The following is a 10,542-nucleotide window of genomic DNA, read 5'->3' on the forward strand; positions in this document are numbered from 1 at the left end:
AGCGGATTCTCAATCTGACCTGTACCGTGGTGACTATCTTAGCCCTACGACAGCAGACTGTTGACTTGTCCTCATGGCCGTAGAAGAGTATTTTTGCGTTAACTATGTTTTTTAATTAGAGGGTTTGAGGCTTCAGCCAATTGTAATATCTTTGCTGGAATTTCTTTTCTTTCTTCAATAGGAGATTACTGGAAAGAGAGAGGTTATGGCCACCCCCGTCAACATGCGACCAAAGCGCATTATCCTGCTGGTACTACTTCTTGTCGCCGCCCTATTCATGTTGAAGGAGTCGAAAGATATTTTAGGGTTCTATCAAAAGGAATCGATCAGCAGCAGCTCTGTCAGATATGATGAATTGGCTTGGGAGGAGGTTCCCATGGACCATGACCGTTTAGAACTTGCTATAAAGCGCCACCAGCTCAAGGAAGTAGTAAAAGCTCCCAACAAAACTAACGTACATGTAGACCCAGCAGACGGGATCCGAGACACTCTCTCTGACATCACTTCCGATGATGGCTACGCTGTTCCAAGTCTCGTCCACTTCACGTGGTATGGAAAACCACACATGAGATTTCACCACATGGTGTGTTTTCTAAGCGTATATTATCGGATAAAACCTAAACGAATCTTGATGTGGTACGAGTCTAAGCCGGAGGGTGAATATTGGGATTACTTAAAGAAAAATATCACGGATTTCAGCAAACTTGTTCGGTTGGTTTACCGGAAAGCACCGACGGCTATCTTCGGCCGGCCGATCCGAGTTACCGAGCATAAATCGGATATCGTCCGCTTGGAGGCCGTGATGAATTATGGGGGGATTTACCTCGATCTCGATGTCATGGTGATAAAGTCGTTTGATCCACTCAGGAGGTATGACGTCACGCTTGGAATGGAGCACAACAAAGGTTTATGTAATGGGATAATAATTGCGAAAAAAGGTGCCGAGTTTTTGAAAATTTGGCATTCGGAGTACAAGACCTTTAATGATGGATCCTGGGACGGACATTCGATTCGATTGCCCTTTAAGTTATCGCAACAATATCCTAACTTAATTCATGTTGAAACGGACACACTCAATCGACCCAGCTGGTTCGAACTGGACAAGATTTATGGAAAGAAGCCGTACGATTGGCACAGGAACTTTGCCATGCATTTGTGGTACAGAAAGTACAACAAGGACCATAACTTTCAAACGATAAAAACCGTTGACTCTACAATGGGTCAGATGTTCAGATGGACGTTGTACGGCCATCCAGGGGTGATGTGACGAGGTATGGCGTAAGCATCTGGCGGGGCGCATGCAGTCGGTGTTCGCGCGGCGGCATCAAGCATATCAGACAACGCAGTATAATGGGATCGCTCGTTTTGGCGTCAACCCATCGCCGTGGGGATCTTTGCCAGGCTGCGAACATACTGCATGAAAGACACTTTCAGTAAAATCAATGTGGCCTCCTCTATTGCCGTATAATGAAGGCAGCCCCACATACTAGTGTACATGTACACAACTAGAATAACGGTTATCTAAGTTATTCTTCTTTAAACGTCGTAACTTTTTTGTTTTTGATTGTTAGTAACGTTTTTTAGCAAAGTCTTTTCTTTGAACTGCTTTTTAATTACATTCACCAGCTGAATGGTGAAATGGCAAGTGTATAGAACCGTTTGTACAAAAATATAGTGATATTTTCACTAACGACAACAATATAAAGGTGTTTTATATTTTTATTTCATTCTGTCACCCTTTTGGGGTAATATAAACTGTCGGTAGCCATGCAGGCCTACCCGGTACCATTGTTTTAGTCAAGTGCCACGTGTTTTTGTCAAACTGGACAAACCTGCCCAAATCTGTTGCGGACACCGGTCAATCTGAGACTATTAACCCTCAAGCGGTACTGTTGTTCAACCCTTCCAACTCCGACACATTAGCATTTTCCCCCTGTACCCTAACTCGGTCGAGTTTGTATTTTTTCTTTGTGTCAAGGAAGAGGACAAGAGCAACCACGGCCGCCAGGAAGGAGATGAAGGCACACGTCAGGTAGGCGTACTTGTAGTTACCAGTTTGGTCGTAGATTACCCCTGCAAACGAATTTTACATGTTTTTAAGCTTGTGTATGATGGGCGAATGATTTTGAATCAACCTTCTCTCCGCTTTTCAAAAGTCAGTCCGTGTTAACCATTCATTAATGCTGGCGACACCAGTCTGACCTGACTGGGTAAAAGTTATTGACTGCCGTCGGGCTGCCCGTTGTGTTTAAGTTTGAAGTGTTGAGGTATTTATGGTCATAGCTTGTTATTGAACCATGCACCATAATTCGTCAGAAAACAATGGGGCTACACTTTTTCGAGGGGGACATTTCCAACTGTTTCACAGGAATCCTTGGCATTCAAGAGGCGGTATCTTGAGCACGATGATACAGTGATGCATTGAAGGCCATGTATACAACTTACCTCCAATAGGTGGCGCAATCAGTTCTCCAGCGCCAATAGCCAACGTTGCGTATCCAAGTGAGCTGGTCATACACTCCTTAGTGAAGAGATGGACTAGAATACTGGGACCTATCACTGGCAGGAGGCCATTGAAAGCCCCTCTGGTACCACATACCACCGCCATGGCGATGTATGAAGATCCCGTAAAAGGCATGATAATGTTCATCGCACCTATGCCTGCGATCAAAATAATTTGCAGGAAAAGCGGGTTGGCTTTAGTCCGGTCAACCGCCCACCCCCCTAACAACCTTGATGGAATGACCGCGCACCCGAATATCGTCAGCAGAAGCCCGCTTTGCATCTTGTTGTAGCCATTCAATATGGCAAAATCTGGCAGGATGGAAGGAAAGTTCATGAAGTCAATATGCCAGAGGAATTCCTGAAGCAGATACATCCAGAATCGCCAGTTTCTAAACAAAACTACATCACAGGCACCAGGGGGCGCTTCTATTTCCTCTATTCCTTCATTTTCGCCTATTTTATCCGAAATAATTGAAAATCTCGATATTCGCCGCTCTGCTACTTTATCCGATGTAATTGAAAATCTCGACATTCGCCGCTCTGTTACTTTATCCGAAATTGAAAACCTCGACATTCGTCGAGCCATGAAGATATCTTCTCGTACCGTTAGAGGGCGAAGCAAAGCGCCACATATGCAGCATTGCATCCATAATGCCGCTAATACAAACATGGCGCCCCTCCATGTTATGGCGTCCATGCAAATGTCCATCATGGGCGGAAACACGAGGTATGAGATTCCTCCGCCGGAGAAGGCAATGGCGATTGCTGTGGACCTCCTCCTGTCGAAGTAAAGTGCCACCAGGGATATGGTAGGAATCAACGCCAGACCCATGCCTAGACCTTTGAAGTAAATGCATCGATTATAGTTAGCAGAAGGGAATGAAGTGAAAGATTATGCACCGATGAGAAGGGGATCCTAGTCTAAACGGAAGACTAACACCAAGTAACTATATAAGGGGATACAGATTCTGTTCGAAAACCTATTAAGCACCTTGGACTCTCTCGCCTTTCGGCCTTAATCCGTCGTTGTACAATTGGCAGTTCTAGTAGATAGGATTAATAGGTGGACTAGTTATCGAGGTTGATTTAGTTCACGCCGGAGAAGTGGGCCCATTACCAAATATTTTTTTTAGCCAATACTCTAGATGTCATGGAGTATAAATTGATAAGTTGACTACATGTACTCACGCAAATGCCAAAACAGTTTTATACACCTAGCCTACTAACTATATTTTAGGAAGCTTTGTACACAAGTAATAATCAGTTTTATGTCCTCAATAGGGTCAAGAATGTGATATTTAAAACAATCATCACAACAGAATGTGCAACCTTTCTCGGCTCGCGTCCACTCACCACCAAATATCCCGAAGCTGGCATACAAGAAATAGATACTATCGGCAAGGGCGCTGACCGCCAAACTGATGGCTGAAATAATGCCACCAAGGATTACTGCAAATCGGTGGCCGAACCGGATAGAAAGTACGCTTGACAGAGGACCTGCAATACAAAAAATACGTCGGTGAGACTTTTAGCTGGAAATTTTATGACGCCGTTCTACTTATAAAATTCAGCCTCTAGGCCGGGTCAGCCGCTTCGAAAAACGCGTTATTTTCCGACGTACAATATACATGTACATGTATTCGCATATAATGAGATGCGTTGGTGCAATGACAACGAGGCTGCCAATGCGGTATCTCCATGGCCGGCATGGCCAGGCAGGGCTCTCAATTGCACGACCACTACGACGTAGACGTCGTAGCGAAATTGGCCCGTGCCCAAATTCAGTTCTTGAAAAAAACGTGCCCAAATTACAATACCGCGCCCAAAATAACCTTTGATCAATATTGACACGAAGGGTATAAAACAAAACAACTTCAGAGATGATAGAATTGAAAATAATTAGCTCTCACGATCCCCGAAATGTACTTTTCCGGTGAAATTCTTCAACTTCTCATGACAGCATGGGCGGCCATTGTTATTGTTTTGCTACACCACGAGCCTCGCGCGCACAACACCCGGTATACATGCGTAATTTGCTGTACAATGGAAATATTGACTTCGCGTACGACTACCCGGAAATCAATAGATTAGTACCGCGGATCCCACTACGGCGCTGCAAGCTGTGGGCTTGATGGACCAGTGCCACTAAGCCACAAAAAAAGCACGTTCCGTCATGCCGTACGGCACGCAAAGTGCCCAAAATAGACCTTAAAAAAGTAGAGGGTGTAGCCTTAGCTGTACAATTGAGAGCCCTGCCAGGTCGAATAGGGGAGTTTCCAGGGCCGTGACGCCAGGTTTGCGCCAGCTCCCCGAATTGACGACGACTCGCAAAACGGGGATCATGCATAACTGGTGATGTTTACCTGCTAATGAGAGTGACATCAACGTCAAGCTGCCTATCCATGACGTTTTCGTCCTGGTCTCTCTAAAATAGTCCAAAAATTCCACATAAATGACCCCATAGCACATGATGGTTCCTCCGGTCAGGAACACTACGTAGAAGCTTGCTGCACACACTACCCATCCGTACCCTCCATCTGGCGGCCGTGTTGTCGTCACAACGGATGACCTACGCCGGAGTTTTTGGCCTGGACTTTTTGCGGTGTCGATAGTACTTGTTTCCATGGTTCCCTTGGATGACACTGAAAGTTTAACGATTCAAGACTGAAACGAAAACTGAAAAATGATAATATTTAAATCTCTCGTAAAGCCTGATGTTACATGTACTGCTGTAAAGGAATTATGGCCCCGTATGCTCGCAGTCACCACCATTAGATTTGGGCCATGATTAGAGATGATTTGTTCCCATCTAGGTCAGCGCAAATTGCCTAGATGGCTGATTTCATCAATTAAATGAAAGTAGGCCTACATCATGACAGCATATTTACCCTCAATGTATTGACATTGCTCAGCTTCCAGACAACGCTGAAAGCTCAGTACGCATGATGGGAGGGCTTGTGGTATTCGACTCGATGACTCGATGACGCGATTGTTGCCATGGTCCACCAATATGGGCGGTTATTTCCGCATTAAATGATGTCCTAAAACGCGTCTTTATAACTGGCGACTCGTGTGTGTGTGTGTAGAGCAACCCGTGCGTACAGAGCAAAACGCGCGTATCTAACTCGCGACCCCTACAAAGAACATAACGCGAATGTATAACTACTGTCGCATAAACGTGCCGTCGGATAACTAGTGTCGGATAACTAGTGTCGGATAAGTGCTGTCGGATAACTGCTGTCGGCGCATATAAGGTTCCTCAGCCTCCCGCATCGCGGCGCTCTTGTGTCTTGATGATTATTGTTTTTGTTATAAGCGACATACGATTTACCAATTGGTAACTGTCATGTAGTAGGCGCACTTCAAATGGCCTTGCTTTTGCACTTAGCAGACCGTGTTAAGCGCGTTCTCGTTGAGGTGGAAATATGTATAGAACGACAGGTAAATTTAGAGGAATCTGTGATTTTCATGGTTGAAACTTTGGCTAGAGACTGTGCTGAAATATGCATTGGGGATGTCAAGCTAGAGTCCATTCCAACTCTTCTGGTACAGACATTAAATTTGCTGCGAGAGCATTTTGAGAACACTGTGAGCATTCCACGACCACGTCCAGCGCCAGTCTTGCCAGATAATGCCAATGGCAATGGCAACCGCAGCCGGGGTAGGCCAAAACTACATCTTCCCGGAGTCAAAGAACAGATTGAATATCTCTTGGGTAAGTTTTCCATTTGATTGGATAACATTTCAATTTATTTTGCCCAACCGAGGCCTCCAACCAATAATCTTCACTCAATCCAGATTCCACACTGGATAAGGAGTCTCCTCATCCTTGGGAGAGGCAAAATAAAGCGAGCTCTAAGTGGATCCTCCAGAAAAACAGTCATACTCTGAGCAGAAACTTCTCAAAGAAAACTCCATATGGTCATCATCATCCCCTCCCTGTGTAGGCCTATATCAAAATTTCACGACACCGCTATTGGTTTTTTAAGGGGTTCTATAGACCTATAGTAATAATAACTAGCGCCGCGATGTGGGAGGCTGAGGAACCTTATATGCGACAGCAGTTATCCGACAGCACTTATCCGACACTAGTTATCCGACGGCACGTTTATGCGACAGTAGTTATACATTCGCGTTATGTTCTTTGTAGGGGTCGCGAGTTAGATACGCGCGTTTTGCTCTGTACGCACGGGTTGCTCTACACACACACACGAGTCGCCAGTTATAAAGACGCGTTTTAGGACATCATTTAAAGCGAACTGGCACCGCCAAGCCAGTTCGTATGACCTCGTTTTCATTCCCCGCGTATCGGGTGATCAGAGCGAGGCATGAATGAAACATGGCGCCTAGCTGTCAATCATTCAGTGACGTCACTACTATGGAATTTACTACGAACATTCATGAATGAAAGATCGCATGACTCACGTGATTCTCACATGATTCTCAATAATAACAAATTGAACTGCGCATGCTCGGGCACTGGGGGCGGAGCTACAAATCCGAACTCGACTTTCTCGGGCGGTGAAAGTCGAAAAGTTGAATAAATCGCTCGGCGGTTCCAGTTCGCTTTAATGCGGAAATAACCGCCCATAGTAAGCATCTGGCCGGGCGCATGCAGTCGGTGTTCGCGCGGCGGCATCAAGCATATCAGACAACGCAGTATAATGGGATCGCTCGTTTTGGCGTCAACCCATCGCCGTGGGGATCTTTGCCCGGCTGCGAACCAACTGCATGAAAGACACTTTCAGTAAAATCAATGTGGCCTCCTCTATTGCCGTATAATGAAGGCAGCCCCACATACTAGTGTACATGCACGCAAGTAGAATAACGGTTATTAGAGTTATTCTTCATTAAACGCCGTAACTTTTTTGTTTTTGATTGTTAGTAACGTGTTTTAGCAAAGTCTTTTCTTTGAACTGCTTTTTAATTCCATTCACCAGCTGAATGTTGAAATGGCAAGTGTATAGAACCGTTTGTACAAAAAAATAGTGATATTTTCACTAACGACAACAATATAAAGGTGTTTTATATTTTTATTTCATTCTGTCGCCCTTTTGGGGTAATATAAACTGTCGGTAGCCATGCAGGCCTACCCGGTACCATTGTTTTAGTCAAGTGCCACGTGTTTTAGTCGAACTGGACAAACCTGCCCAAATCTGTTGCGGACTCCGGTCAATCTGAGACTATTAACCCTCAAACGGTACTGTTCTTCAACCCTTCCAACTCCGACACATTAGCATTTTCCCCCTGTACCCTAACTCGGTCGAGTTTGTGTTTTTTCTTTGTGTCAAGGAAGAGGACAAGAGCAACCACGGCCGCCAGGAAGGAGATGAAGGCACACGTCAGGTAGGCGTACATGTAGTTACCAGTTTGGTCGTAGATTACCCCTGCAAACGAATTTTACATGTTTTTAAGGCTTGTGTATGATGGGCGAATGATTTTGTATCAACCTTCTCTCCGCTTTTCAAATGTCAGTCCGTGTTAACCATTCATTCATTAATGCTGGCGACACCAATCAGACCTCACTGGGTAAAAGTTATTGACTGCCGGCTGGGCTGCCCGTTGCAGGTGTTTAAGTTTGAAATGTTGAGGTATTTATGGTCATAGCTTGTTATTGAACCATGCACCATAATTCGTCAGAAAACAATGGGGCTACACTTTTTCGAGGGGGACATTTCCAACAGTTTCACAGGAATCCTTGGCAATCAAGTGGCGGTATCTTGAGCACGATGATACAGTGATGCATTGAAGGCCATGTATACAACTTACCTCCAATAGGTGGCGCAATCAGTTCCCCAGCGCCACAAGCCAACGTGGCGTATCCAAGTGAGCTGGTCATACACTCCTTAGTGAAGAGATGGACTAGAATACTGGGACCTATCACTGGCAGGAATCCAATGAAAGCCCCTCTGGTACCACATACCACCGCCATGGCGATGTATGAAGATCCCGTAAAAGGCATGATAATGTTCATCGCACCTATGCCTGCGATCAAAATAATTTGCAGGAAAAACGGGTTGGCTTTAGTCCGGTCTACCGCCCACCCCCCTAACAACCTTGATGGAACGACCGTGCAACCGAATATCGTCAGCAGGAGCCCGCTTTGCATCTTGTTGTAGCCATTCAATATGGCAAAATCTGGCAGGATGGAAGGAAAGTTCATGAAGTCAATACGCCAGAGGAATTCCTGAAGCAGATACATCCAGAATCGCCAGTTTCTAAACAAAACTACATCACATGCACCAGGGGGCGCTTCTATTTCCTCTATTCCTTCATTTTCGCCTATTTTATCCGAAATAATTGAAAATCTCGATATTCGCCGCTCTGCTACTTTATCCGATGTAATTGAAAATCTCGACATTCGCCGCTCTGTTACTTTATCCGAAATTGAAAACCTCGACATTCGTCGAGCCATGAAGATATCTTCTCGTACCGTTAGAGGGCGAAGCAAAGCGCCACATATGCAGCATTGCATCCATAATGCCGCTAATACAAACATGACGCCCCTCCATGTTATGGCGTCCATGCAAATGTCCATCATGGGCGGAAACACGAGGTATGAGATTCCTCCGCCGGAGAAGGCAATGGCGATTGCTGTGGACCTCCTCCTGTCGAAGTAAAGTGCCACCAGGGATATGGTAGGAGTCAACGCCAGACCCATGCCTAGACCTTTGAAGTAAATGCATCGATTATAGTTAAGTGAAAGATTATGCGCCGATGAGGAGGGGATCCTAGTCTAAACGGAAGACTAAGACCAAGTTACTATAAGGGGATACAGATTCTGTTCGAAAACCTATCAAGCACCTTGGACTCTCTCGCCTTTCGGCCTATCCGTCGTTGTACAATTGGCAGTTCTAGTAGATATGATTAATAGGTGGACTAGTTATCGAGGTTGATTGAGTTCACGCCGGAGAAGTGGGCCCATTACCAAATATTTTTTTAGCCAATACTCTAGATGTCATGGAGTATCTGATAAGTAGACTAGATGTACATGTATAATTCACGCAAATGCCAAAACAGTTTTATACACCTAGCCTACTAACTATATTTTAGGAAGCTTTGTACACAAGTAATAATCAGTTTTATGTCCTCAATAGGGTCAAGAATGTGATATTTTAAACAATCATTAAAACAGAATGTGCAACCTTTCTCGGCTTGCGTCCACTCACCACCAAATATCCCGAAGCTGGCATACAAGAAATAGATACTATCGGCAAGGGCGCTGACCGCCATACTGATGGCTGAAATAATGCCACCAAAGATAACCGCAAATCGGTGGCCGAACCGGATAGAAAGTACGCTTGACAGAGGACCTGCAATACAAAAAATACGTCGATGAGACTTTTAGCTGGAAATTTTATGACGCCGTTCTACTTAAAAAATTCAGCCTCTAGGCCGGGTCAGCCGCTTCGAAAAACGCGTTATTTTCCGACGTACAATGTACATGAACATGTATTCGCATATGATGAGATGCGTTGGTGCAATGACAACGAGGCTGCCAATGCGGTATATCCATGGCCATCTCGAATAGGAGAGTTTCCAGGGCCGTGACGCCAGATTTTGCGCCAGCTCCCCGAATTGACGACGAGTCGCAAAATGGGGATCATGCATAACTGGTGATGTTTACCTGCTAATGAGAATGACATCAACGTTAAGCTGCCTATCCATGACGTTTTCGTCCTGGTCTCTCTAAAATAGTCCAAAAATTCCACATAAATGACCCCATAGCACATGATGGTTCCTGCGGTCAGGAACGTTGCGTAGAAGCTTGCTGCACACACTACCCATCCGTACCCTCCATCTGGCGGCCGTGTTGTCGTCACAACGGATGACCTACGCCGGAGTTTTTGGCCTGGACTTTTTGCGTTGTCGATAGTACTTGTTTCCATGGTTCCCTTGGATGACACTGAAAGTTTAACGATTCAAGACTGAAACGAAAACTGAAAAATGATAGTATTTAAATCTCTCGTAAAGCCTGATGTTACATGTACTGCTGTAAAGGAATTATGGCCCCGTATGCCGGCAGTCACCACCATT

The 10,542-nt window shown here is 45.1% G+C and overlaps 3 protein-coding genes across 3 annotated transcripts; 1 reads left to right on the forward strand and 2 right to left on the reverse strand.

The window, feature by feature from the left end:
* Nucleotides 1-223: 223 nt before the first annotated feature.
* LOC135483972 (uncharacterized) lies at nucleotides 224-1,463 on the forward strand. Its single transcript, XM_064765045.1, has one exon. The coding sequence runs from the start codon at nucleotides 224-226 to the stop codon at nucleotides 1,265-1,267; it is 1,044 nt and encodes a 347-aa protein (XP_064621115.1). The 3' UTR covers nucleotides 1,268-1,463.
* Nucleotides 1,464-1,718: 255 nt separating this feature from the next.
* LOC135483582 (monocarboxylate transporter 12-like) lies at nucleotides 1,719-5,260 on the reverse strand. The gene is made up of 5 exons (XM_064764556.1): nucleotides 5,233-5,260; nucleotides 4,869-5,147; nucleotides 3,859-4,002; nucleotides 2,446-3,345; nucleotides 1,719-2,073 (listed from the first exon to the last, which is right to left on the reverse strand). Coding segments are annotated over exons 1-5 (1,518 nt in total). The 5' UTR covers nucleotides 5,234-5,260; the 3' UTR covers nucleotides 1,719-1,879.
* A 2,282-nt stretch (nucleotides 5,261-7,542) lies between these two features.
* Nucleotides 7,543-10,511, reverse strand: LOC135483583 (monocarboxylate transporter 12-like). The gene is made up of 4 exons (XM_064764558.1): nucleotides 10,133-10,511; nucleotides 9,675-9,818; nucleotides 8,275-9,174; nucleotides 7,543-7,892 (listed from the first exon to the last, which is right to left on the reverse strand). The coding sequence occupies exons 1-4, from the start codon at nucleotides 10,392-10,394 to the stop codon at nucleotides 7,699-7,701; spliced, it is 1,500 nt and encodes a 499-aa protein (XP_064620628.1). The 5' UTR covers nucleotides 10,395-10,511; the 3' UTR covers nucleotides 7,543-7,698.
* Nucleotides 10,512-10,542: the final 31 nt, after the last annotated feature.

The sequence above is a fragment of the Lineus longissimus genome, chromosome 2 (genome assembly GCF_910592395.1).
Source record: "Lineus longissimus chromosome 2, tnLinLong1.2, whole genome shotgun sequence".
Lineage (NCBI taxonomy): Eukaryota > Metazoa > Nemertea > Pilidiophora > Heteronemertea > Lineidae > Lineus > Lineus longissimus.